The sequence below is a fragment of the Pelodiscus sinensis genome, chromosome 17 (genome assembly GCF_052426305.1).
Source record: "Pelodiscus sinensis isolate ZL-2025 chromosome 17, ASM5242630v1, whole genome shotgun sequence".
In the NCBI taxonomy this organism is placed as follows: domain Eukaryota; kingdom Metazoa; phylum Chordata; order Testudines; family Trionychidae; genus Pelodiscus; species Pelodiscus sinensis.
Genome location: NC_143068.1, coordinates 3,767,928 through 3,795,466, shown reverse-complemented (window position 1 = coordinate 3,795,466; position 27,539 = coordinate 3,767,928). Strand labels below are relative to the sequence as shown.

General features: G+C 60.7%; 1 protein-coding gene across 1 annotated transcript in view; it reads right to left on the bottom strand.

The window, feature by feature from the left end:
- The window catches only part of LOC102458767 (fer-1-like protein 4), a 94,250-nt gene that overhangs the window by 24,332 nt on the left and 42,379 nt on the right, over window positions 1-27,539 (bottom strand). The window contains exons 24-34 of the mRNA XM_075901460.2: window positions 26,007-26,131; window positions 25,315-25,449; window positions 15,308-15,481; window positions 12,497-12,613; window positions 11,022-11,183; window positions 10,213-10,378; window positions 3,570-3,673; window positions 2,931-3,062; window positions 2,198-2,246; window positions 1,578-1,684; window positions 1,187-1,318 (exon numbers count right to left, since the gene is read on the bottom strand). Of these exons, the coding sequence (XP_075757575.2) occupies window positions 1,187-1,318; window positions 1,578-1,684; window positions 2,198-2,246; window positions 2,931-3,062; window positions 3,570-3,673; window positions 10,213-10,378; window positions 11,022-11,183; window positions 12,497-12,613; window positions 15,308-15,481; window positions 25,315-25,449; window positions 26,007-26,131 (1,403 nt within the window). The remainder of the gene's footprint in view (window positions 1-1,186; window positions 1,319-1,577; window positions 1,685-2,197; window positions 2,247-2,930; window positions 3,063-3,569; window positions 3,674-10,212; window positions 10,379-11,021; window positions 11,184-12,496; window positions 12,614-15,307; window positions 15,482-25,314; window positions 25,450-26,006; window positions 26,132-27,539) is intronic.

Genomic DNA, 27,539 nt, shown 5'->3' with positions numbered 1-27,539 from the left:
CGCGATCGACTGGTTGGTGACCACGGCGGTAGACTTACCTACAGAGCCCTTTGTGAAATCTGACATCACGCTAGCTCCCTTCCAGTCACTGGGTACGGAAGCCGATTTAAAGGCTCGGTTACAAACCACAGTGAATAGTTCCGCAGTTTCCCATTTGAGTCCTTTCAGAACTCTTGGGGGATGCCGTCTGGTCCAGTGACCTGTGACTATTAACTGTGTCAATGTGCTCCAAACCTCCTCTAATGCCACCTCAGTCTGGGACAGTTCCTCAGCTTTGCCACATAAAAAGAACGGCTCAGGTCTGGGGATCTCCCCAGCAGCTTCAGCCGTGAAGACTGATGTAAATAATCCGTTTAGTTTCTCCCAAGGACCTTCTCGTCCCTAAGTGCTCCTTTCGCATTTCGATCGTCCCGTGGCCCCACCGGTGTAGCCAGCTTCCTGCTTCTGATGTACTTTAAAAAATTCCTATTCCCTTTTGAGTTTTGGCCTGCTGGTCTTCAAGTCCTTTCCTTAGCATCCTTTTACCCTACATTTGCCCAAGTTTATGCTCCTTCCTCTTTTCCTCACTAGGATTTAACTTCCATTTTTTAAACAACGCCTTTTCTCTCTCTCTGCTTCTGTTACTTGGCTCTTAAGCCACGGTGGCTCTGCTTTGGTTCTCTTACGGAGTTATTTAACTTGGGGTAAACATTTCAGTTGAGCCTCCTTTGTGGTATATTAAAAGTTTCCATGCAGCTTGCGGGGATTTTACTTTTGGCACTTTTACTTTTTAATTTCGGTTTAATTAGCCTCCTCGTTTTTGGGTACTTTCTCTTTCTGAAATGCAATGTCACCGTGTTTCCCACCACAGGGGTGTTAAATTGAATTATATTGTGGTCATTCTTTCCAAGCGGTCCAGCTGTATTTACCTCTTGGACCAGATCCTGCGCTCCACTTAGGACTAAACCAAGAATAGCCTCTCCCCTTGCAAGCTCCAGAACCAGCTGCTCCAAGAAGCCGTCATTTGAGGTGTCAAGCAGCTATATCCCTGCATCCTGTCTGGAGGTGACGTGTACCCAGTCAATATGGGGATAGCTGGAGTCCCCATTATCATCATCTCTTTATGCTGTGAGCTGCTAGTCCCTTTCATGCATTGCTGTTATTTCTCATTTCCCACCCAAGGCACAGCATCCACACGACACAGCACCTTGTACTTTCCCACAAAGTTCTCCTCCTCGTTTCCCTCCTCGTCCTCGCTCGCCTTGCCCCGATGGAGCGGGAAGATGTACAGCCAGTCTTCAAAATTGTCAAACTCATTCTCCAGCTCCCAGTTGTAGATCTGAAACAAACTGCAAGTTATTCAGGCTCCTTCCGTCCCGCTCAGACTGCCTCAAGGAAGAGGGTGAATGCAACCAACGGACCGGCTGGGCCATTCCGCCTATGGCGTTTCTCACTGAGCCAGAGGAGACGAGGGCGCTCAGCACCGAGCTGGATCAGGCCAAGGTAAAGGGAGCTGGGTCTGTGGCCACAGGCAGGGCCTGGCCCAGCCAGGAGGAGCAGGAGGGAATAAGCTGAGCCAGGCCCACAGGGCGTGGTACCTGCAGTGTGGCTATGTGTCTCCTTTTGGGTCGCGTGGGCTCAGCCTCAGCTCTCGGTCCGGCTTCCGCTTCCGCATCAATGGAGTCCACCTGTAAGTTCCCTCCATCTGCAAACGGCACGAACAAGACAGAGAAGTGTCCTGGCTTCTGCACGCCGGGGAGTTTCCTCTCCGTGCTGCAGCACCAGTCAGGCCGGGGAAGCCATCGTGCAAGACGCAGCTCATGGCCTGTCGAACCTGGCCTGGCAAGGCACCTTCCCAGAGCAGCGCAGGGCGTCTGCAGGGCTCAGAGGCCCGCAGAGAAGGGGACGTGCTCAGGGAGGCCTCGGGACAGAGAGCAGTGACAGGCGATCTGCCCGTGTCTGGCACAGGCAGGGTGGGGCGGGGCCGCGCAGGCCTGGGAGTATCAACCGGCAACAAGCGACTGGGAAGCAGCTGAGGCCTGTTGATGCAAAGTGCAGTTTTATCAGCCTGAGGGACAGGATCTGGGGGAGCCGGGGATGCTGCCGGGCGGCACCCGCTCTACCCCCGCTCTTAGCTTGGCTCCGGGCGCTGCTTCCTGCGGGGCCACCGGGCAATCCCAACCCGCCCTGTGCTTGCCTGGCTAGCCCGAGAACTCACCTGCCTCATTTGGGTCCTCGTTATCTCCGTCCTCCTCATCACTAGTGCCCTGAAACACACACAGGTTACCACCCTGCTCAGCCGGCTGTGTGCCCAGCTCACTTCTCGCCAGCCTAGCCCCGCCCCTCGAGCTAGCCCGGTATGCCTAGCCCCGCCCCTCGAGCTAGCCCGGTATGCCTAGCCCCGCCCCTCGAGCTAGCCCGGTATGCCTAGCCCTGCCCCTCAAGCTAGCCCGGTACATCCAGCCCCGCCCCTCGAGCTAGCCCGGTATGCCTAGCCCCGCCCCTCGAGCAAACCCAGTACATCCAGCCCTGCCCCTCAAGCTAGCCTGCTATGCCTGGCCCCGCCCTGCGAGCAAGCCCCGTAGGACCAGCTCGACTGGCCCTGTTGTGAGGGCACAGCTGGGACCAGGACTACACAGCAGGGTGGCGACATGCTGCCGGGGTCAGCTCATCAGCCAGAGCCGCCCCACAAAGGAGACAGGCTGCTGTGAGCCCCAATCCCAGCTTTGGAAGTGACCAAGGCACTTCGGGCCACGTCCACAAAGTACCAAGATGCAGCTTTGCTCTGCACCGCACTGCCAAGCCCTGGGCCCCGCTGCCTGTGCACCAGCATGGAGTGGTGAGACCGAGACAGGGCCCGGGCCACACAGGCGCAGTGGCAGCGAATTCCCACCGAACTGGCAGCTGTCGTGCCAGGAGGGGAGACGAGACCGGCCGTGCCAGAGCAGTACCTGGTTGCTCATTTCCTTCAAGGATTCGTAGTACTTGGACCACCAGTCCAGTTCTTCCAACTCCGGCTTCTCCTCCTCAAGCTCGGCCTCTCTCCTTAGGAGCTTGTTGATAGGGAGTTTCTTCAGCGGTGCCTAAGAACACGCGGCCACGGCTGAGCACCAGGAAAGGGCCCTGCCTGGGGCATGGGAGGTGCAGGGAGTGGGCTGCACTGGCGCCCGATCAAGAGAATTTGTCCTGCACCAGCCCTGGGATCAGCTTTCACGAAGACCCAACAGCCACAGGCTCAGGTTTGGCTTCCCTCCCGCCGGGCCCGTCTGCAGCAGCCCCTCGGCGCAGCTCGCAGGCTGAGCGCCGAGGAGATGGCCCCGCAGACTTTACACACACTGCAGGGGGTTTTCACCCCATTGACCCGACTGTCTAGCGCCCGGACGCGTGCCACGCCCGGACACGCGCCACGCCCGGACACGCGCAGGAGGGGCCTGAGGGCGGACAAGCAAAGGCGGCTTCTGCGGGGAGTGACTGATGCTGGGGCTGGCGGCGACACTTCTGGGGCTGTCCTGGGCCAGGGCAGGCATTTCGGGCAAGCGGCATCAGCATGCAGCGAGCCGGGGGTTGTTACTGTGCGCGTGTCCCCTCACCTTCACCAGGTCCAGCGGGTTGGCTTTGCTGCCCATCTCGCTGGCTGCCAGGCCGATGGCGACCACCGTCTGGGAGAGGTTGGGCTGGGCAGAGGCTTTCCGAGCTGCGCAAAAGGAGAGCGCGTCACTCACCCCCGTCTCGTTCCCGCCTGGCGACACCCCGTACCCCTACCCCCGCCTCTAGAGCTGGGCGGCCTCCCCCAGCCTCGCGGCCACTCGGCCAAGGGCACCGGCCACCCGACACCTCGCACCCCTCCCCCCCGCCGCTAGCACCCTGCCGGCCTCCCCCCGCCTCACAGCCACTTGGCCAAGGGGGCTGGCCGCCCTGACACCATGCACCCCCGAGGGAGCAGCGGGAACCCTCCGCAGGGTGGATAGGATTTGCCCCACACGGTGCCCACAGGGGCTTGTGGAACGAGGGCTGGTCCAGAGCCTGCCAGCTAAGCTGTGCTGGGCCCTGCGCCCCCACAGCCCCCACCCTCAGGGGAGCAAATGGAAAGAGCCCTGGCTACGCACCCGCCCCCACAGCCAAGCATTACCCCCCCACCGAGTCGTCCAGCACCCCCCCCCCACGGCCAATATTCCCCCCCACTGTGTCGCCCGGCACAACCCCCCCATGGCCAAGTATTACCCCCTGTCACGTTGCTGAATTGGAGGGAAGCAGCCAGATCGCTGCTGCACCCCTAGGTGGGGGTGTTGGCCCCAGAAATTGGTATGGGGGGAGCCATGTGGGGTATTGAATGGGAGATTATTGTTTGTTAATCTTATATACGCTATTTATGTGAGTGTATAATGTCTATGTGTGTGGGTAGGAATCTGTAATCTGTGTGGAAGCTGAATATTTCTGTGAATGTGGTTAAGCATGGCTATGGACAGGCTGAGTAGCAAATCCCTGTGGAACAATGACTCTCAATAGGCTATGGACACACCCAAAGAATGGGATTTGTCACCTGAGGGCAGCCAGCAGGAAATATAGAGATTGGCCTCTGACCAGGTGACTTGCTGCAGACTAGAAGAGAGGCCAGGAAGGAGTATAAAGAAGCCATGTGGTCGATGCCATTTTGTTCTCAGCTCAGCACTTCATCCCAGAGGCAGCACTGCAGGGATTGAAGAGCCCGGAAGACCTGTGAACCCATCCTGATCGTAGGATGTGCAATAAGGACTTGTAACCAGCAGCTGCAACATCTCTGCTAGAGCCTGCATCGAGAACTGGGAGATTCGGTGCATGTAACGTACTGTACTTTAATAACCTTACTCTCAGGCTTTTCTTTCTTGTGATAATAAACCTTTAGATATAGATTCTAAAGGATTGGCCCAGCGTGATTTGTGGGTAAGGTCCAGAGGGTAAATTGACCAGGGATCTGTGGCTGGTTTCTTGGAACCGGACAGAACTTGTTCGGGGTAGGTGGGATTGGGTGCTAGGACCCCCCACCTGTGTATAGGCCCGGGGCCATCTGGGGCACGGTTATTGCTGGGATGTCGGAGGGGTTTTGCTCATGAGGCTTCAGGCAGGTTGCTGAAGTGCTCTGTGGGACTGGTTTGTGGCCTGTTTGGAGAGGTCGCCAGTCGGGGGCTGTAAGTAGCCCCGGATTTGAGCAATTCGCCCTGAGCGGACGCCCTTAGCTGTGCCCAGACACGGCCCGGACCGTCACAGTGGCATAGTCGGCAGGATCCACAGATCTTGGTCAATTGAGCTTTGGGATCAGGACCCCACGCTGTCTAAATTTGATTTTTGGTGTTGAGAGTTTGGTTGATTAAAGAGCCGCTGCGATGATCCCGGAATTACATGAGAGTCTGAGCAAAAGTGCTCTGAAGGATTTGTGCTTGGGGAGAGGCATTTCCTTTAGGAAAAGGGCCTCTAAACTAGATCTGGTAGTGTTGTTACTAACCAGAGATGTGAATAAAAGGGATCAGAAGCGAGCCAGGGAAGCTGCTGAAAGAAGGCAGAAGGCAGATGAAGAAATTGCTAAGAGACAGAAGGAGATGGATCGGGAACTTGAGATGAGAAAAGCAGAACATGCAGAGAGAATGGCAGAGTATGCAGAGAGAAGGGCAGAAAGGGCCAGACGTCAGCTTAAGGAAATGGCAGAGCATGCAAAGAAGATGGCCCTAGCCAAGGAGGAAAATGCTAGACTTGACCTCCAGCTTAAGAGACTAAAAGAACAAGAGAGACTGTATTCTCCTGAAGGTTCAATGTATAACTCTGTGGGTATGCGGTGTGCTTATGATATGGCAGACGTATTTTACCCAGCTGATGTGAGAACCCAACCCCAAAGCATGTGTGAATGCAAACCTTTTGTGTTACCTGTAGCTAACAGGGAGGTTTGGGAAGGGGGTGCATGTGGGTATGGAAAGTTTCCTGGAGCTGGTCAGTCTCCCTGTAACCAAGGGGAAAGTGTCTCTACATGTGTGCCTGTGGCAGATGGCTGTGTGTCTGTGCAGGGGGGCAGTGAGTCTGTGGGTGAGGGCCCGTCTGATGCCTCAGAGGTGAGGCTGGAATCAGAACCAGGGCAGGAAGAACCCAGAAGTCAGGGAAATGTTTCTCTGGGGCAGCCTGGAGTGGCTGGCCAGAGTGAAGTTTTAGTTGAGGAGTTGGTGGCTGGTGAGGTCTGTGGAATTGAACCTGCACAAGCTGAAATTGAGTCGTGTGAAGCACAGTGTGTGCAAGCTGGCAATTTGGCTGGTGGAAGTAGCAGTGGGGCAGTAAAGGAAGCTGTCCCAGTGGCTAGCTGTATGCCTGAAATTAGCCAGGAGTGTGGGGACAAGGGAGAAGCTGTCTCTGGTTGTCTGGCTGTGTGTGGGGAAGAGTTTCTTCCTTTGTCTGAGGAAGGTGCCCCACAGCCTGTGAAGGCTGAGAGCAGTGTTGTTGTCCCAGAGTTGGGTCTGGATATGGCTAAGGCCCAGGAAGGGGGTGGCCCAAGGTTTGTGTCTGCTGGGGAGAGGGATGAGGTGACTCAGGTAGAGTCAGTCAGTGTTTTACCAGAACCCCAGAGACCAGACAGTGGTGACCCTGATATTGTGCCTGATGCTGCTGTGTTGCTGGCAGAGGGGGGAGCTACTCTGTGGGAGCAGGGAGACCCCTTAGCCCAGGCACAAGGAGAGAATGAGGGTGTGTTAACTCTGGTGCCTAATGATGGTACGGACATTTACAGCCATCTAGAGAGCTGCACAGGGAGTGAAGATGCCTCTGACCCTGTCTCTTGTGGGTCTGTCTGTGTGCCTGAGAGGGGATTATCTATGAATCCACCTGAGGGGCCAGAGATAACTCAGGGAGTAAGGGAAGTGCAGGAGGAATTGGTTGGGGCTCAGCAGGGCAATGCTACTGCAGAGTCAGGGAAGGGTGAACTGCTGCTTAAGGAAGCTCATAGGGAGGAGAGTCCTGGCAGTGCTTGTAGCAAGCAGTTTGCAGTAACTGAGAGAGGTGACGATGCCTGGCTTGGAGAAGGCATTCAGGAGAAAGCTCTGCCTGTAAAAGGCAGCAGCTTCTTGTGTGAGGCACTTGTTGCAGTGCCTGACAGACAGAATTTGTCTGTTGGCAGTGACTCCACTGACTTGGGTTTAGGGAAACCCAGTGTGGATGGTGTTGGAGAGGTCTCAGAGGGACTGAGGGTTGTTCCAGATGAGGCAGGAACATCCAGAGAACTGGAGCAGGCTGCTAACCCAGTGACTGTGGGTGACCAGCTTGCTGGGAAGTCAGTGTGTGTGGGACAGGATTGTTCCCAGGTGAAGGAGGAGAGTGGGAACTTAGTGTCACAGATTCAGGAGGAGGAGTGTGTAGCCAAGTATGCAGAGCAGAACAGCTGTGTGGTCACTCTCCCTAGGATGCAGGAGATGGCAGTTATGCTCCCATCTCTGGACACTGTGGACACTCATAATCAACCAGGGAGTTTGATATCTGGTTCCATGTGGAAACAGAGGTTGGAGGTGGACAGAGGAGAGACTTGGGAGTCTACAGCTTACTGCTGTTACCCCACTGAGTGGGGGAAGGGGGAGAATTCCAGGGCCATTGTGAGCCAGGGAGTCACGCCCAGCCAGCCCATTGTCTTGGTCAGGCCAGAGGTTTCAGGCCTGGAGCCCAGAGGACAAGGGGGAGGGGCAGGACTTGCTTTGGCCAAGAAGATTTGCAGTTTAAACCTGAGGGGCCAAAACTGCAATGGTGTGGGGCCAGAGAAGGGGCCTGATGGATAATTTCAGTATACACCTGATATAGGATTGTTCTTGTTACTGATGTTAATTCTTGTAACCAATGTATTATTGTTGCAGAGAATTGTAACGGTATACAGGGTGCATGAGCTTATGAAAATACCATGTAATCTGTCTGGAGATGTACCAAACGACAGACGGTATGTAAGGGGACAGTGTGATGTTGCTATTTCGTGGTTAACACTTGTAACTGGTCTTGGAACTTCTTACAGGACAAAAAGGGTTCCAGCCAGAAGGTCCTGTGTAAGAAGGGAAACTGAGGCACACCACCATTTTGTTGGGGGAGGCCTGTGATGCCCTCAGTGATGTTACTGGCATCACTTCCTGCATCAATTTTGCGTTGGGGGTGTCACGTTGCTGAATTGGAGGGAAGCAGCCAGATCGCTGCTGCACCCCTAGGTGGGGGTGTTGGCCCCAGAAATTGGTATGCGGGGAGCCATGTGGGGTATTGAATGGGAGATTATTGTTTGTTAATCTTATATACGCTATTTATGTGAGTGTATAATGTCTATGTGTGTGGGTAGGAATCTGTAATCTGTGTGGAAGCTGAATATTTCTGTGAATGTGGTTAAGCATGGCTATGGACAGGCTGATTAGCAAAGCCCTGTGGAACAATGACTCTCAATAGGCTATGGACACACCCAAAGAATGGGATTTGTCACCTGAGGGCAGCCAGCAGGAAACATAGAGATTGGCCTCTGACCAGGTGACTTGCTGCAGACTAGAAGAGAGGCCAGGAAAGAGTATAAAGAAGCCATGTGGTCGATGCCATTTTGTTCTCAGCTCAGCACTTCATCCCAGAGGCAGCACTGCAGGGATTGAAGAGCCCGGAAGACCTGTGAACCCATCCTGATCGTAGGATGTGCAATAAGGACTTGTAACCAGCAGCTGCTACATCTCTGCTAGAGCCTGCATCGAGAACTGGGAGATTCGGTGCATGTAACGTACTGTACTTTAATAACCTTACTCTCAGGCTTTTCTTTCTTGTAATAATAAACCTTTAGATATAGATTCTAAAGGATTGGCCCAGCATGATTTGTGGGTAAGGTCCGGAGGGTAAATTGACCAGGGATCTGTGGCTGGTTTCCTGGAACCGGACAGAACTTGTTCGGGGTAGGTGGGATTGGGTGCTAGGACCCCCCACCTGTGTATGAGGCCCGGGGCCATCTGGGGCACGGATATTGCTGGAGTGTCGGAGGGGTTTTGCTCGGGAGGCTTCAGGCAGGTTGCTGAAGTGCTCGGTGGGACTGGTTTGTGGCCTGTTTGGAGAGGTCGCCAGTCGGGGGCTGTAAGTAGCCCCGGATTTGAGCAATTCGCCCTGAGCGGACGCCCTTAGCTGTGCCCAGACACGGCCCGGACCGTCACACCCCCCCCCCACTGTGTCGCCCGGCACAACCCCCCCCCACGGCCAAGCATTACCCCCCCACCGCATCGTCCAGCACCCCCCCCACGGCCAATATTCCCCCCCCACTGTGTCGCCCGGCACAACCCCCCCATGGCCAAGCATTACCCCCCCCCACTGCATCGCCCGGCATGACCCCCCCATGGCCAAGTATTACCCCCACTGTGTCGCCCAGCACAACCCCCCCACGGCCAAGTATTACCCCCCCACTGTGTCGCCCGGCACAACCCCCCCCCACGGCCAAGTATTACCCCCCCACTGTGTCGCCCGGCACAACCCCCCCACGGCCAAGTATTACCCCCCCACTGTCGCCCGGCACAACCCCCCCACGGCCCGGCATTACTCCCCCACCGCGTCACCTTGCACAACCCCCACTGCCAAGTATTACCCCCCCAGGGCCAAGTATTACCTCCCCCAACGCCCCAGCATTACCCCCCCACCGCGTCACCTGGCACAACCCACCCCCACGGCCCAGCATTACCCCCCCCACCATGTCACCTTGCACAACCCTCCCCCCGGCCAAGTATTACTCCCCCCACCGCATCACCCGGCACAACCCCGCCCCCACCATGTTACCCTGCACAACCCCACCCCAACGGCCCAGCATTACCCCCGCCCCACATCGTGTCACCTTGCACAACCTGGCTCCCACGGCCCGACATTACCCCCCCTCATGGTGTCACCCTATACAACCCTGCCCGGCATTATCCCCCCCGTCACCCCGCACAACCCTGCCCCCATGGCCCGGCTCCGTCCCCGTGCCTGGGACTGGTTTTTCCTCAGTCCCTCTGGTTCCCAAGGCTCCCTGTTGTGCAAGTCCCGGGAGCCTGGCAGGAGGAAGGCTCCTCTGCGGGCCCCGGAGCCCAGCACCGTCCCCCTGCAAGAGTTCGGGCTGCAGCCCCTTCCCTGCAGCAGCGCAGCAGGACAAGTGATGGGCCCAAGTCCTGCGTGGGCACCAGTCCTCCGCCTGCACTGCCTGGCCGAGAGCGCTGCAGGACGGGACAGCCCCGCCCCGCCCCTCCAACGCTGCTCGCTCACCTCTGGGCGGGTTCTCCGGCTCCTCCGGCTCCTCCAGCTCTTTGGGAGAGAATTTCATGATGTGGGAAACCACGTGGGTCCCCACCAGCACGGTGCGCCCGAAAGCTCGCTGCTCCACCACGAAGATGCTGAGGGGCGGGTGCAGGTACACCTGCTCCGGGAGCTCCTGCAACAGAGCCTCTCGCTCAGCCTGGAGGCAGCCCCGCGCCTGGCGGACACCTCAGCCTGTGCCCAAGGGGCAGAGTAGCCAGCTGCACCCTGGGGAGCCCTGGCACAGCCGCCCTGGGCCCCATGCGGACATGCTGGCGCCGCACGGAGCCCGGCCCGGCAGGCACCCACCGACACTGGCGGAACCCACCCCCGCCATGGAGAACCCTTTCCCAGGGCCCAGCTCCCTGGGGGCACCCAGCAGGGCAGGACCCAGCCTGCAGGTGGTGCCCAGTCTCCACTAGGATGGGCCATGGGAACCGCCCCCCGGCCGTGCCCCGCAGCTAGCAGGGTGGGGGGACGCGCTACGCCAGGTGGGGGGGGGGGGGCGCAGCTAGCAGGGCGGGGGGGCACTGTGCCGGGCAGGGGGGCGCTGCAGCCCAGGCGGGGCGCAGATAGCAGGGTGGGGGGGCGCTGCACCGGGCAGGGGGGCGCAGCTAGCAGGGTGGGGGGGGGCGCTGCACCGGGCAGGGGGGCGCAGCTAGCAGGGCGGGGGGGCGCTGCACCGGGTGGGGGGGGCGCAGCGAGCAGGGCGGGGGGGGCGCTGCGCCGGGTGGGGGGGGCGCAGCTAGCAGGGCGGGGGGGCGCTGCGCCGGGCTCACCACGTTGATGTATTTGACCAGCTCGTTGAAGTTGGGGCTCTCTCTGTAGGAGCTGATCACTTCCGACTCCACCTTCTTCCCCGCACACTCGATGATCACCTGGGGCTGCTCCACCTCGAACAGGTTCACCCGCCGCAGGTCTCGCAGGCCCCAGAACAGGATCTGGGGAGCGGGAGCCGAGCGCGTCAGCTGCCACCTGGCCCCGAGCCCCCTCCTAGCCCCCAGCACCACCTAGTCCCCGACCCCCTCCTAGCCCCCAGTGCCCACACCTCACAGCCATTCCAGGCACTTGGGTCTCCACACCCCTTCCCACCTCTGCCCCATTGACTCTAGCCGATAGGCTACACTGCCCTGAGGGAAGGGCCAACATTATTGACTTTTGCCACTAAGCTAAACTAGCCGAGTCACGGGTTGTTGTTTACAGACTAGAAGAGCCCGACGCTGGCCCGGTGGTGTCTGCACACCTGAGGACCCTTGGCCCCGCCCCAGAGCCTGCGTGCCCCCCTGCACCCCGAACCCCCACCCTCGGCCCCACCCCAGAGCCCGTGTACCCTACTGCACCCCGAACCCTTCACCCTCAGCCCCACCCCAGAGCCCGTGTACCCTACTGCACCCCGAACCCTTCACCCTCAGCCCCACCCCAGAGCCTGCGCACCCCCCCTGCACCCCTCACCCTCGGCCCCGCCCCAGAGCCCACATGCCCCCCTGCACCCCGAACTCCTCACCCTCGGCCCCGCCCCAGAGCCCGTGTACCCTCCTGCACCCTGATCCCCAGCCCCGTACCCCGTGTACCCTCCTGCACCCCGAACCCCGAACCCTCGGCCCCGCCCCAGAGCCCGTGTACCCTCCTGCACCCTGATCCCCAGCCCAGTACCCCGTGTACCCTCCTGCACCCCGAACCCCGAACCCTCGGCCCCGCCCCAGAGCCCGTGTACCTTCCTGCACCCCGAACCCCGAACCCTCGGCCCCGCCCCAGAGCCCGTGTACCCTCCTGCACCCTGATCCCCAGCCCAGTACCCCGTGTACCCTCCTGCACCCTGATCCCCAGCCCAGTACCCCGTGTACCCTCCTGCACCCCGAACCCCGAACCCTCGGCCCCGCCCCAGAGCCCGTGTACCCTCCTGCACCCTGATCCCCAGCCCCGTACCCCGTGTACCCTCCTGCACCCCGAACCCCGAACCCTCGGCCCCGCCCCAGAGCCCGTGTACCCTCCTGCACCCCGATCCCCAGCCCAGTACCCCGTGTACCCTCCTTAACACCAACCTCTAGGCCTGAGCCCCACTTGCATTCCAAACTCCTCCCTCAAGCTGCAGACCCTGCTGTAGCCCAGCCCCATCATCCCCAGCCCTCCCCCCCACCCAGACCCCCCGCACCACACACTGTCCACATGTGGAAGGGCCCCCCAGGCGAGTGCACCGAGGCAAAGCCGTTCCGCACGGGGACACTGGGAGGGCAAAGGGCTCAGGCCACGGCACCTCAATGCGGAATTCTTTGAGGATGGGCCGGATTCCCTCCGGGATAATGAAGCGTCCAGCACGGGGGTCCTCCAGGAAGTCTGGCTCCTGGGGCTCCACATCGTTGGGCACTGAGGGCTGGGCAGACAGAAATGAAGGAGCTTGACTCTTGTGCCCCTGACGCTCCTTCACCCCCTCACCCCCCATCTCTCCATCTCCACCGTGTCCTCCCCGCCACCCCCACGGGCGCGCTCCTCTGCCTGGGCCCCCCCCCCACGGGCGCGCTCCTCTGCCTGTCCCCCCCCCCCCCACGGGCGCGCTCCTCTGCCTGTCCCCCCCCCCCCACGGGCGCGCTCCTCTGCCTGGGGCTCCCCCCCCCATGGGCGCGCTCCTCAGCCTGGGGCTCCCCCCCACGGGAGCGCTCCTCTGCCTGGGCCCCCTCCCCCACGAGCGCGCTCCTCTGCCTGGGGCCTCCCCCCCCCAACGGGCACGCTCCTCTGCCTGGGGCCTCCCCCCCCACGGGAGCGCTCCTCAGCCTGGGCCCCCCCCCCATGGGCGCGCTCCTCTGCCTGGGGCCTCCCCCCCCAACGGGCGCGCTCCTCTGCCTGGGCCCCCCCCCCCCCCACGGGAGCGCTCCTCTGCCTGGGGCCTCCCCCCCCAACGGGCGCGCTCCTCTGCCTGGGGCCTCCCCCCCCAACGGGCGCGCTCCTCTGCCTGTCCCCCCCCCCCCACGGGCGCGCTCCTCTGCCTGTCCCCCCCCCCCCCACGGGCGCGCTCCTCTGCCTGTCCCCCCCCCCCCCACGGGCGCGCTCCTCTGCCTGTCCCCCCCCCCCCCCCCCCCCACGGGCGCGCTCCTCTGCCTGGGCCCCCCCCCCACGGGCGCGCTCCTCTGCCTGGGGCCCCCCCGACCCCAACGGGAGCGCTCCTCTGCCTGGGCCCCCCCCCCACGGGCGCGCTCCTCTGCCTGGGCCCCCCCCCCACGGGCGCGCTCCTCTGCCTGCCCCCCCCCCCCCACGGGCGCGCTCCTCTGCCTGTCCCCCCCCCCCACGGGCGCGCTCCTCTGCCTGTCCCCCCCCCCCCCCCCCCACGGGCGCGCTCCTCTGCCTGGGGCCTCCCCCCCCAACGAGCGCGCTCCTCTGCCTGGGGCCTCCCCCCCCACGGGCGCGCTCCTCTGCCTGGGCCCCCCCCCCCCACGGGCGCGCTCCTCTGCCTGGGGCCTCCCCCCCCACGGGCGCGCTCCTCTGCCTGTCCCCCCCCCCCCACGGGCGCGCTCCTCTGCCTGGGGCTCCCCCCCCCCACGGGCGCGCTCCTCTGCCTGGGGCCCCCCCCCACAGGCACGCTCCTCTGCCTGGGCCCCCCCCCCAATGGGCGCGCTCCTCTGCCTGGGCCCCCCCCCCCCCCCAACGGGCGCGCTCCTCTGCCTGGGGCCCCCCCGACCCCAACGGGCGCGCTCCTCTGCCTGGGGCCCCCCCGACCCCAACGGGCGCGCTCCTCTGCCTGGGGCCTCCCCCACCCCAACGGGCGCGCTCCTCTGCCTGGGGCCTCCCCCCCCAACGGGCGCGCTCCTCTGCCTGGGGCCTCCCCCCCCAACGGGCGCGCTCCTCTGCCTGGGGCCCCCCCCACCCCAACGGGCGCGCTCCTCTGCCTGGGGCCCCCCCGACCCCAACGGGCGCGCTCCTCTGCCTGGGGCCTCCCCCACCCCAACGGGCGCGCTCCTCTGCCTGGGGCCCCCCCACCCCAACGGGAGCGCTCCTCTGCCTGGGGCCCCCCCCACCCCAACGGGCGCGCTCCTCTGCCTGGGGCCCCCCCCCCACCCCAACGGGAGCGCTCCTCTGCCTGGGGCCCCCCCGACCCCAACGGGCGCGCTCCTCTGCCTGGGGCCCCCCCCCCACCCCAACGGGCGCGCTCCTCTGCCTGGGCCCCCCCCCCCACCCCAACGGGAGCGCTCCTCTGCCTGGGGCCCCCCCCCCACCCCAACGGGAGCGCTCCTCTGCCTGGGGCCCCCCCCCCCCCAACGGGCGCGCTCCTCTGCCTGGGGCCCCCCCCACCCCAACGGGCGCGCTCCTCTGCCTGGGGCCCCCCCGACCCCAACGGGCGCGCTCCTCTGCCTGGGGCCCCCCCCCCACCCCAACGGGCGCGCTCCTCTGCCTGGGGCCTCCCCCCCCAACGGGCGCGCTCCTCTGCCTGGGGCCCCCCCGACCCCAACGGGCGCGCTCCTCTGCCTGGGGCCCCCCCCACCCCAACGGGAGCGCTCCTCTGCCTGGGGCCCCCCCCACCCCAACGGGCGCGCTCCTCTGCCTGGGGCCCCCCCGACCCCAACGGGCGCGCTCCTCTGCCTGGGGCCCCCCCGACCCCAACGGGCGCGCTCCTCTGCCTGGGGCCCCCCCCACCCCAACGGGAGCGCTCCTCTGCCTGGGGCCCCCCCCACCCCAACGGGAGCGCTCCTCTGCCTGGGGCCTCCCCCCCCACGGGCGCGCTCCTCTGCCTGGGGCCTCCCCCCCCAACGGGAGCGCTCCTCTGCCTGGGGCCTCCCCCCCCAACGGGAGCGCTCCTCTGCCTGGGCCCCCCCGACCCCAACGGGCGCGCTCCTCTGCCTGGGGCCCCCCCGACCCCAACGGGCGCGCTCCTCTGCCTGGGGCCCCCCCCACCCCAACGGGCGCGCTCCTCTGCCTGGGGCCCCCCCCACCCCAACGGGCGCGCTCCTCTGCCTGGGGCCTCCCCCCCCAACGGGAGCGCTCCTCTGCCTGGGAATGTGGCTAGAGCATCATGCCCCGAGCAGGGAGCAGCTGGTCCGAGCCGCCACGCCCCCTGCCACCCCAAGAAGCCAGTCACCTCCAAGTAGCCACTGTAATCCAGCTCGATCAGCTCAAAGGTGGCAATTAATTCCCCTGCTGCTCTGGGTCCTTTGTAAATGTCAAAAAACTGCAGGGCTGGTTTGCGGTATGGTTCATCCACCAGCTTCACCTGCGGCACGGCGAAGGCCCGGCCAAGGAACTCTGGGGAGCCCTACAGACGAGAAGGAGCAGCCGTGGGTCGCTGCCTCAGCGTCCTCCTGGCATATCAGGTGGTCCCAGCGAACCTGCCAGAGGGTGGAAGCCCTGCCAGGGCCAGGTTCTGCAAAGCTGCGTGGTAGACTGCGTGCCACTCCCTCCCCTGCCGCACGCTGCTCAGAGAGCCCGAGGCAGGGCTCAGGCCTCGCCTCCCTGCAGGGACTTCTCACGGGCACTGGGCACTCAGCCCACCAGCCCAGTCTCCCACTCCTCACACCTCTGGGTGAGGGTCTCAGGCCAGCACAGCGCCTGCCTCTGCTGCAATGTTAATGACTCAGTGGAACTGTGGGAAAATGACCCAGAAACGGGCCCCACCGCAACGGCTGCAGTATGGAGCCAGACACGGATGACACCGGCTTGCCTTCCCACAGCCCAGCACTCTGCATGCTGTGATGAACGGGAGGACATCCCAGCCATCCAGTTAATTAAACTGCCTGAAAGGGTTAATCCCAGAGACTTCAAGTCCTTAAGAGTCTCGGGAAGTGTTGGCAGGGAGCCAAGAGAGCCAATGAAATTAGAGTGGGGGGGTTTTTATTGGAAAAAAAAAGAACCCTTCTCCTTCAGTCTTCTGTGTGGTCAGAGCAAGAGCTTGGCGAGGGAGTTAAGCCAGGACCAAGGCATGACATTTCCAGTGATAACCGTGCCTAGGGAAAGACTCCAGTCTGGTAAGTAGAACAGGGAATGTTTAGTTAGACATGCAGTACGCTGAGGGTCAGTAACATGGAGTCAGCAGGCCTGAAGAGAGGCCTGTAACATGCAAACAGCAACAGGCCTGCAATCTAGTGAGTAAGACGTTGGTTCAGTAACACAGGAGCCAAGAAAGAGGCCCTATTGATAACTGTGGGATTTTGTGAGTTAGGTGGAGCATGGAGGGACACAGGGAGGCGCTGGGTCCAGACTGTGAGCCAAAGGGGAGTAGCGGAACATCTTAATAAGAAATGTCTTGGTACAAAGACTCCCCAAAAACGAATGCACAGACCGACCTAGGTTCAGGACTGGGCCGAAACAGACAGCATGAAGGATAGTGAGTAATCCCCCCTTCCGTAAGGTGAGGGGTGGTAACTAAGCAACAGAGGGTGGCATCTGCTACGTAAAGAAATGATGTCAGCTGTTTGTACATGTCTATAAAAGGGGCACCACAAACGACCGACCTTGGGGGGTGCACGAGGCACCTGAACCGGCAGGTGTCATTGCGGACACTTACAGAATGCATAGTAGCTTACTAACCACTGCTAGTATCTGTTAGTTGGCAATAGGCCTGCTATGTGTTGGGACATTGTCAATGCGGGCCAAATGCACAGTGGTTGGGCACTGAAAATTTCTGCTAACAACTGTTAGTGCATCACATTTGACAATAAACCTGCTCGATGATGTTACCCTGGCCTGCATCTGTCATTTCCAGGGGCTCTCAGAGATCTCCTGTATTGACCCAAGTGCACGGGGGCTAACACTTTAGATGAAGGGAGCACTGACGTTGACACACAGCCGAAAGTTTATCACCAACTGAGTACAGCTCCTGTCAGGCACATACCGGGACAACCCCGAGAATCCTGACTGACAACACTGAGACACTAAATTACGATGCCGAGATGTTAGTAGACATACGCCAATATTTAAAAAGGGCTCTAGTGGCGATCCTGACAATTACAGACCGGTAAGTCTAACATCAGTACCGGGCAAACTGGTCGAAACAATAGTGAAGAATAAAATTGTCAGACACATGCATGAACAGGATTTGTTGAGGAAATCCCTGTAAAAGGAAATCATGCCTTACTAGTCCACTAGAGTTCTTTGAGGGGGTCAACAAACATGTGGACAAAGGGGATCCAGTGGATACAGTGCACTCAGATTTCCAGAACACCTTTGAGACAAGGTCCCTCTCCAAAGGTTCTGAAGTAAAGTAAGTTGTTATGAGCTGAGAGGGAAGGTCCTTTTGTGGACTGAGATCTGGTTAAAACACAGGAAACAAAGAGTAGGAATAAAGAGTCAGTTTTCAGAGTGGAGAGAGGTAGCTAGTGGGGTCCCCCAAGGGTCTGTCCTGGGACGCATCCCATTCAATATATTTATAAATTAACTAGAAAAAGGGGTACATAGTGAGGTGGAAAAATTTGCAGATGATCCCAAACTGCTCAAGAGAGTTCAGACCAAAGCAGACTGGGAAGAGCTTCAAAAAGATCTCACCAAACTAAGTGACTGGGCAACAAACAGGCAAATGAAATTTAATGGTGATAAATCATAGACTCCTAGAGCTGGAAGAGACCTCAGGAGTCATCAAGTCCAGTCCCCTGCCTAAGGCAGGACCAATCCCAACTAAATCAACCCAGCCAGGGCTTTGTCAAACCGAGACTTAAACACCTCTAGGGATGGAGACTCCACTATTTCCCTAGGTAACCCATTCCAGTGCTTCACCACCATCCTAGTGAAATAGTTTTTCCTAATATCCAACCTGGACCTCTCCCTCCACAACTTGAGCCCATTGCTCCTTGTTCTGCCATCTGTCACCACTGAGAACAGCCTCTCTCCATCCTCTCTGGAACCTCCCTTCAGGAAGTTGAAGGCTGCTATCAAATCCCCCCTCACTCTTCGCTTCTGCAGACTAAACAGACCCAACTCTCTCAGCCTCTCCTCACAGGTCATGCGCTCCAGACCCCCAATTATTTTGGTTGCCCTCCGCTGGACCCTCTCCAATGCATCCACATCCTTTCTATAGTGGGGAGCCCAGAACTGGACACAATACTGCAGTTGTGGTTTCACCAGAGCTGAATAAAGGGGAATAATGTCATCTCTGGATCTGCTGGCAATGCTCCTCTTAATGCAACCTAATATGCCATTAGCCTTCTTGGCTACAAGGGTACACTGTTGACTCATATCCAGCTTCTCATCCACTGTAACCCCCAGGTCCTTTCTGCAGAACTACTACTTAGCCATTTGGTCCCCAGCCTGTACCAATGCTTGGGATTCTTCCCTCCCAAGAGCAGGACTCTGCACTTGTCCTTGTTGAACCTCATCAGATTTCTTTTGGCCCAATCCTCTAATCTGTCCAGGTCACTCTGGACCCTATCCCTGCCCTCCAGCGTATCTACCTCTCCCCCTAGTTTAGTGTCATCTGCAAACGTGCTGCGGATGCAATCCATCCGCTAGAAACCGACCGCCAACCTGACATTGTCATTGATCACTACCCATTGGGCCTGACAGTCTAGCCAGCTTTCTATCCATCTTACAGCCCATTTATCCAACCCATATTCCCTTAACCTGCTAGCAAGAATATTGTGGGAGACCGTATCAAAAGCTTTGCTAAAGTTAAGGTCTATCACATCCACTGACTTTCCCACGTCCACAGAGCCAGTTACCTCATCATAGAAGCTAATCAGATTGGTCAGGCAGGACTTGCCCTTCATGAATCCATGTTGACTATTCCTGATCACTGTCCCCTCTTCTAGGTGCTTCAAAATGGATTCCTTGAGGATCCCCTCCATGATTTTTCCAGGGACTGAGGTAAGGCTGACTGGTCTGTAGTTCCCAGGATTGTCCTTCTTCCCTTTTTTAAAGATGGGCACTACATTTGCCTTTTTGCAATCATCTGGGATCTCTCCAGTTCTCCATTGAAGGAGCCCCCCAGCATCCCTGCATTCTGGGCCCCCCCAAATCTTTCTTATGTCCCCAGGGTGCCAGGTGCATCCATCACCAAAATGGTGGTGGCAGCTGTCCCCTGGCGGGGGGGTGGGGGGGGTGGCTCGAACCCTCGACCTCTGGCAATGACATTTGCCAACTCCCTCAGTACCCTCGGATGCATTGAATCCGGGCCCATGGATTTGAGTATGTTTAGCTTTTCTAAATAGTTCCTAACTTGTTCTTTCCCTACCAAGGGCTGTCTACCTCCTTCCCATACTGCGTTGCCTGGTGCATTAGTCTGGGAGCTGACCTTATCCATGAAGACAGAGGCAAAGAAAGCATTGAGTACGTCAGCTTTCCCCACATCATCTGTCACTAGGTTACCTCCCTCATCCAGTAAGGGCCCCACACCCTCTCTGATCACCCTCTTATTGCTAACATGCCTATGGAAACCTTTCTTGTTACCTTTCACATCCCTTGCCAGCTGCAATTCCAGTTGCATTTTTGCCTTCCTGATAACTCCCCTGCATTCTCGAGCAATTTATTTATACTCCACCCTAGTCATCTGTCCAAGTTTCCACTTCTTTTAAGCCTCCTTTTTGTATTTAAGCTCACCAAGGATTTCCCCGGTAAGCCAATCTGGTCACCTACCATATTTGCTTTTCTTACTGCGCATCAGGATGGTTTCTTCCTGTGCCTTTAATAAGGCTTCTTTAAAATACTGCCAGCTCTCCTGGACTCCTGTCCCCTTCATGTTAGCATCCCAGGGAATCCTGCCCATCAATTCTCTGAGGGAGTCAAAGTCTGCTTTTCTGAAGTCCAGGGTGTGTATTTTGCTACTCTCCTTTCTTCCTTTGGTCAGGATCCTGAAATCTACCATCTCATGATCACTGCTTCCCAGGCTGTCACCCACCTCTACTTCCCCTACTAGTTCCTCCCTGTTTGTGAGCAGCAGGTCAAGCTGCACATGGCCCCTGGTCGGTTCCTTCAGCACTTGTGCCAAGAAGTTATCCCCAACATTCTGCAAAAACGTCCTAGATTGTCTGTGTGCTGCCGTATTGGTCTCCCAACAGATGTCAGGGTGATTAAAGTCCCCCACGAGAACCAGGGCCTGCGATCTGGAAGCTTCTCTCAGTTGTCTGAAGAAAGTCTCATCTACCTCATCCACCTGATGCGGTGGTCTATAGCAGACACCAACCACAGCATCACCCCTGTTGCTTCCACCTCTAAATTTAACCCATAGACTCTCAACAGTCTTTTCTCCCTCTAAATACTGGAGCTTCGAGCAATCATACTGCTCTCTGACACACAGTGCAACTCCTCCTCCTTTTCTCCCCCGCCTGTCCTTCCTGAACAGTTTATACCCTTCCGTGACAGTGCTCCAGTCATCCCACCAAGTATCCGTTATTCCAATCAAATCATAGTTCTTCGACTGGGCCAGGGCTTCTAATTCTTCCTGTTTGTTTCCCAGGCTTCTCGCATTGGTGTACAAACACCTTAATAACCAGTTGATCGCCCTGCCTTCTCCATCCAAATCAGGGGTCCTCCGTTGTTGCTCGTTCCTCCTTGTGATTCTTCCCGGTGTCCGACTTCCTCACTTACCTCAGGGCTTTGGTCACTGTCCCCCAATGAACCTAGTTTAAAGCCCTCCTCACTAGGTATGCAAGCCTGTCTGCGAAGATGCTCTTTCCTCTCTTCGTTAGGTGGATCCCATCTCTTCCTAACAATCCTTGTGCCCAGAAGAGAGTCCCATGGTTGAAGAAACCAAAGCCCTCTCTCCGACACCACCTGCACAGCCACACATTTACATCCTCAATTCGATGATGCCTACCCGGACCTTTTCCTTCAACCGGAAGGATGGACGAGAACACCACTTGCGCTTCAGGTTCCTTGATCCTTCTTCCCAGCGCTACATCATCTGCTGTGACCTGCTCAAGGTCATTCTTGGCCGTATCGCTAGTTCCTACATGGAGAAGCAGGAAGGGCTTGCGATCCAAATGTTTAATCACTTTCAGAAGACTCTCAGTCACATCCTGAATGCGAGCTCCCAGTAAGCAGCACACTTCTCGAGATTGCAGGTCTGGACGGCAGATGGATGGCTCAGTCCCTCTCAGGAGGGAGTCCTTGACCACCACCCGTTGTCTTCTTTTGGGGGGGTGGTCGTGGAACCCCCATCCCTAGGACTGCGCATCCCATGCCTGCTGGTAAATGGTGTTCCCTTCTGATTTTTTCCCTGAGAGATTCCTGCCAAAGCATTTTCCACCGCAGTGCCTGTGGAGAGAGCCTGAAAGCGGTTCCTTATCTCTACAGGTATGGGGGACACTTGAGTTGGCCGCCTTCTCCTTCTAGAGGTTACATGCTGCCAGTTTTCTTCCTTGTCCTGTACTGCCCTGACTGGCTCTTCAGCCTGGCGTGCCTGCAGGATCAAACGCTGCCTTCTATCGAGGAAGTCTTCATCCTCTCTGACAGAACGTAGGGTCGATACTTGGGCCTCCAGTCCTCTCATTTTTTCTTTCAAAATGGCAACCAGCTTGCACTTAGTGCAGATGAAATCTCTTCTTTCTTCCGGGAGGAAGACAAACATGGCACATGTTGTGCAGGTAACAACAGCAGAGCTATCACCATCCATACCTGCCTTCCTTCTGAGAGATTCCTCAGATGTTATTAAATGCCTCCTTGAAGGGCAGGAGTGTAGTGAAAAGATGTTAAAGAATGGTGAATGTAGCTCGACCCCTTCCCAACTCCCTCTCCAAACTCCCTATTAGCAGCTCCTGGTTGCAAGCTCCCTGATCGCTGACTCACTCCTTTATAAAGCCCTGGACTGCTCAACCAATGAGCAGAGGCTTCTAGATTGCAAACCCTGATTAGAAGCTCACAGCTTCCACCTGCCAGCCACAACACTCACTCCGTGGGGCGGGGGGGAGGAGGGGGAGAAGGGGAAAAGAAAGAAACAAAAAAACCAGCCAAACGCAAGCTCAGCACACAGCAAGAAAACCCCAAACACAAACACACACTACACAGACAGCCACTTCCCTCAAGGATCCTGTATTAGCTTCCTCCTTTATCTGGAGAACTCCCTCTCCAATGTAAATGTACAGTAATGCACATTGGAAAACATAATCCCAACTGTACATACAATATGATGGGGACTACTTTGGCTCCAGCTACTCACAAGAGAGATCTTGGAGTCATTGTGGATAGTTCTCTGAAAACATCCACTCAGTGTACGGCAGTAGTCAAAAAAGCTAATAGAATGTTAGGAATCATTAAAAAATGGACAGAGAATAAGACAAAGAATATCTTATTGCCTCTATATAAAACCATGGTACGCCCACATCTCGAATACTGCGTACAGATGTGGCATTGGAAAAGATTCAGAAAAGGGCAACAAAATGATTAGGCATTTGGATCAGGGCTATATAAAGAGAAATTAAAAAACTGGGACTTTTCAGCTTAGAAAAGAGGAGACTAAGGGGGGATATGATAGAGGTCTATAAAATCATGACTGGTGTGGAAAAAGTGAATAAGGAAGAGTGATTTACTTGTTCCCATAATATAAGAACTAAGGGTCACCAAATGAAATGAATAGGTAGTAGGTTTAAAACAAACAGAAGGAAGTTTTTCGTCACGCAGTGCACAGTCAATCTGTGGAACTCCTTGCCAGAGGATGTTGTGAAGACCAGGACTTTAAAAGGGTTCAAAAAAGAACTAGATAAATTCGTGGAGGTCAGACCCCTCCATGTCTATTAGCTAGGATGGGGAATGGTGTCCCTGGTCTCTGTTTGTCAGAGGCTGTAAATGGATGACAGGGGAGGGATCATGTGATGATTGCCTGTTCTGTTCATTCCCCCTGGGACACCTGGTATTGGCCACTGTGGGCAGACAGGACACGGGGCTAGAGGGACCTTTGGTCCGACCCCGTCTGGCCCTTCTGATGTTCTATCGGAGGCGCTGAGCACCAATGAGTTCAGCTGCAGCTAGGAATGTGCAGCTTCTGCGCATCAGGCCTCTAGTGTCCCAGGCTGGACCCTGCAAAAGGAGGCGCACACAGGCAGTGCCTACCTGCTAAATCGCTGAGCCGTGACATTCCCAACATCACCCAGAGAGTGGAGAAGACAGGGAGGGAATCCAGTTCCCCATTCTACAGCCTTTCTTCCCACCATCCACTGCTCATCCCTAGCGCCCTCCAGCTCCTCGTCTGGATGAGGGGGGCCTAGAGACAACGGCTCCTTTTCGGCTCGCCCCGCGCACTGCCCGACGCGGGCCCTGGGGAGAGGCAGTCGGTGGCCACGCAGCCTCTTCTGGCATTTCCTGGCTCCCAGGAGCTGGGCTGGGAGAGCCTAACCCCACCTGAGCAGTGTGGGGTCTGCAGCCCGGGACTGGATCTGCTGGTGGTTAAGCACAAGGCCGCTGGCGCTGCGCTGCCACTCTCAGCAGGGACGCCCCGGACTGCTCGGCATCGCGCTCGCCAGGCAGTTTTAGCAGGGGGCGGGGGAGGCAGCTGGGCTTTGGCCGCTCGCTGGGGTAGTTCTGGGGGGCAGGTGGCTCCCTCGGCACTCGCTGCCTTATGAACAGACTGAAAGCGCCGCGCGGGTCTGCCCGGCCCCTCGGCTGCCCCAAGCCAGACCCAGGGCAGGGACTCCTCAGGTTAGCGCAGGCTCAGAGCTTGTGACAGGAGGGGGCTGGGACCCACCCACCCACCCACCCACCCACCCACGTCCAGCGACCGCCACGCGGGGTCCCCCAGGCGGGTTCGACAGCGTGACACACCTGACACCAGCGCACTGAGCTGGGACAGGGGCTGAGGGCGGGTGAGGGGCTGAGGGCGGGTGAGGAGCTGAGGGCGGGACAGGAGGGCTGAGGGCAGCAGAGGGGCTGAGGGCAGCAGAGGGGCTGAGGGCGGGACGGGTTGAGGGCACCAGAGGGGCTGAGGGCGGGACGGGTTGAGGGCAGCAGAGGGGCTGAGGGCGGGACAGGTTGAGGGCAGCAGAGGGGCTGAGGGCAGCAGAGGGGCTGAGGGCGGGACGGGTTGAGGGCAGCAGAGGGGCTGAGGGCGGGACGGGTTGAGGGCAGCAGAGGGGCTGAGGGCGGGACGGGCTGAGGGCAGCAGAGGGGCTGAGGGAGGGACGGGCTGAGGGCAGCAGAGGGGCTGAGGGCGGGACAGGGGCTGAGGGCAGCAGAGGGGCTGAGGGCGGGACGGGCTGAGGGCAGCAGAGGGGCTGAGGGCGGGACGGGCTGAGGGCAGCAGAGGGGCTGAGGCCGGGACGGGCTGAGGGCAGCAGAGGGGCTGAGGGCGGGACAGGGGCTGAGGGCAGCAGAGGGGCTGAGGGCGGGACAGGGGTTGAGGGCAGCAGAGGGGCTGAGGGCGGGACGGGTTGAGGGCAGCAGAGGGGCTGAGGGCGGGACAGGGGCTGAGGGCAGCAGAGGGGCTGAGGGCGGGACAGGGGCTGAGGGCGGGACGGGTTGAGGGCAGCAGAGGGGCTGAGGGCGGGACGGGTTGAGGGCAGCAGAGGGGCTGAGGGCAGGACGGGCTGAGGGCAGCAGAGGGGCTGAGGGCGGGACGGGCTGAGGGCAGCAGAGGGGCTGAGGGCGGGACAGGGGCTGAGGGCAGCAGAGGGGCTGAGGGCGGGACGGGCTGAGGGCAGCAGAGGGGCTGAGGGCGGGACAGGGGCTGAGGGCAGCAGAGGGGCTGAGGGCAGGACGGGTTGAGGGCAGCAGAGGGGCTGAGGGCGGGACGGGTTGAGGGCAGCAGAGGGGCTGAGGGCGGGACGGGCTGAGGGCAGCAGAGGGGCTGAGGGCGGGACGGGCTGAGGGCAGCAGAGGGGCTGAGGGCGGGACAGGGGCTGAGGGCAGCAGAGGGGCTGAGGGCGGGACAGGTTGAGGGCAGCAGAGGGGCTGAGGGCGGGACAGGTTGAGGGCAGCAGAGGGGCTGAGGGCGGGACGGGCTGAGGGCAGCAGAGGGGCTGAGGGCGGGACGGGCTGAGGGCAGCAGAGGGGCTGAGGGCAGCAGAGGGGCTGAGGGCGGGACAGGTTGAGGGCAGCAGAGGGGCTGAGGGCGGGACAGGTTGAGGGCAGCAGAGGGGCTGAGGGCGGGACGGGCTGAGGGCAGCAGAGGGGCTGAGGGCGGGACAGGCTGAGGGTTGGCAGCAGCAGTATAAACCCCCGATTTATACTTACGAATTTATTGTGGTCAAAGATGTTGATGACGACGACCGGGGTCTCTGTCTTCAGCTCCTCTCGCTTCCCATCAATCACCAGCTGGTCGTACACAAGCAGCTCGTTCCACAAGGGGCTCAGCGTTTCCTCCAGGGTCTGCGCGGAGAGCGGCCGGGTGAATGCAGCTCCTGGTCTCCTGCAGCTCGGCCCAACGGCCGGGACGGAACCAGCGCGAGGGCGAGCGGGACTACGGTGCACCCCTCCCCCAGTGCCGCCTGGGCATCGCCGGGACCTTTGGGCGATGGCCACGAGGGCTCCCTGGGCAGCAGCCAGCTCCTGAGACCACGGCTGGGCTCAGCTAAGCAGAGGGCCTGGCAGGCACAGGGGACAGGACCGGGACCAGCAGAGCATGGGCGAAGCCCACGTTCCCGGAGGCGTGGAACTAGCAGGCTGCGGGAAGACGGGGGACGCTAGGCTCCACTCTGGTCACTTGGCAGCTTGCAGCCAGGTCAATAGCCCCATTGGGTGGCCAAGCCAAGGCGTCTGAGCCACGAGCCCCGCGCCCAAGAGAGCCCCTCCGGGACAGGACTGTGAGGGGATCTGAGGCCATGGGGCTGCCTCCACCGCCCGAGTCAGACAGCTGGAGCGCCTCCCCTGCCCAGAGTGAGCGACCTGGCCAGGACAGTGGGGCAGAGGGACCAGGGAGCCCTTACCCGGGTGGTCTGGCACTGAGTCGAAAACACCACCCTGGCAAAGGGGTCGGAAAGCCCATTGTCGTCAGCTGGCAGGATCCCCCGCGCCTGGTACAGGTGAGCGCGCAGCTGGAAGTAGCTGAAGTCTGAGGAGGGAAAGAGCAACTCACTGGCTGCTCGGAGCTCGGCGCTGGTTTGCCAGTAGCCCGCCCGGGAGAGCGGCTCGGCAGGCCCCGAGCGGGGAGGCGGCCCCGGGAGGGAGAGCTGCCCGGCGGGCCCCGAGGGGGGGAGGCGGCCCCGGGAGGGAGAGCTGCCCGGCAGGCCCCGAGGGGGGGAGGCGGCCCCGGGAGGGAGAGCTGCCCGGCAGGCCCCGAGGGGGGAGGCGGCCCCGGGAGGGAGAGCTGCCCGGCAGGCCCTGAGGAGGGAGAGCTGCCCGGCAGGCCCCGAGGGGGGGGAGGCGGCCCCGGGAGGGAGAGCTGCCCGGCAGGCCCCGAGGGGGGAGGCGGCCCCGGGAGGGAGAGCTGCCCGGCAGGCCCCGAGGGGGGAGGCGGCCCCGGGAGGGAGAGCTGCCCGGCAGGCCCCGAGGGGGGAGGCGGCCCCGGGAGGGAGAGCTGCCCGGCAGGCCCCGAGGGGGGAGGCGGCCCCGGGAGGGAGAGCTGCCCGGCAGGCCCCGAGGGGGGGGGGGCCCCGGGAGGGAGAGCTGCCCGGCAGGCCCCAGGGGGGGAGGCGGCCCCGGGAGGGAGAGCTGCCCGGCAGGCCCCGAGGGGGGGGGCGGCCCCGGGAGGGAGAGCTGCCCGGCAGGCCCCGAGGGGGGGAGGCGGCCCCGGGAGGGAGAGCGGCCCGGCGGGCCCCGAGGGGGGGGAGGCGGCCCCGGGAGGGAGAGCGGCCCGGCGGGCCCCGAGGGGGGGGAGGCGGCCCCGGGAGGGAGAGCTGCCCGGCGGGCCCCGAGGGGGGGGAGGCGGCCCCGGGAGGGAGAGCTGCCCGGCAGGCCCCGAGGGGGGGGGCGGCCCCGGGAGGGAGAGCGGCCCGGCGGCCCCGAGGGGGGGAGGCGGCCCCGGGAGGGAGAGCTGCCCGGCAGGCCCCGAGGGGGGGAGGCGGCCCCGGGAGGGAGAGCTGCTCGGCAGGCCCCGAGGGGGGGAGGCGGCCCCGGGAGGGAGAGCTGCTCGGCAGGCCCCGAGGGGGGGAGGCGGCCCCGGGAGGGAGAGCTGCCCGGCAGGCCCCGAGGGGGGGAGGCGGCCCCGGGAGGGAGGGCTGCCCGGCAGGCCCCGAGGGGGGGGAGGCGGCCCCGGGAGGGGAGAGCGGCCCGGCGGGCCCCGAGGGGGGGAGGCGGCCCCGGGAGGGGAGAGCGGCCCGGCGGGCCCCGAGGGGGGAGGCGGCCCTGGGAGGGAGAGCTGCCCGGCAGGCCCCGAGGGGGGGAGGCGGCCCCGGGAGGGAGAGCTGCCCGGCAGGCCCCGAGGGGGGGAGGCGGCCCCGGGAGGGAGAGCTGCTCGGCAGGCCCCGAGGGGGGAGGCAGCCCTGGGAGGGCAGGGGCAGTGCGTGTACAGGTGTCTGCTG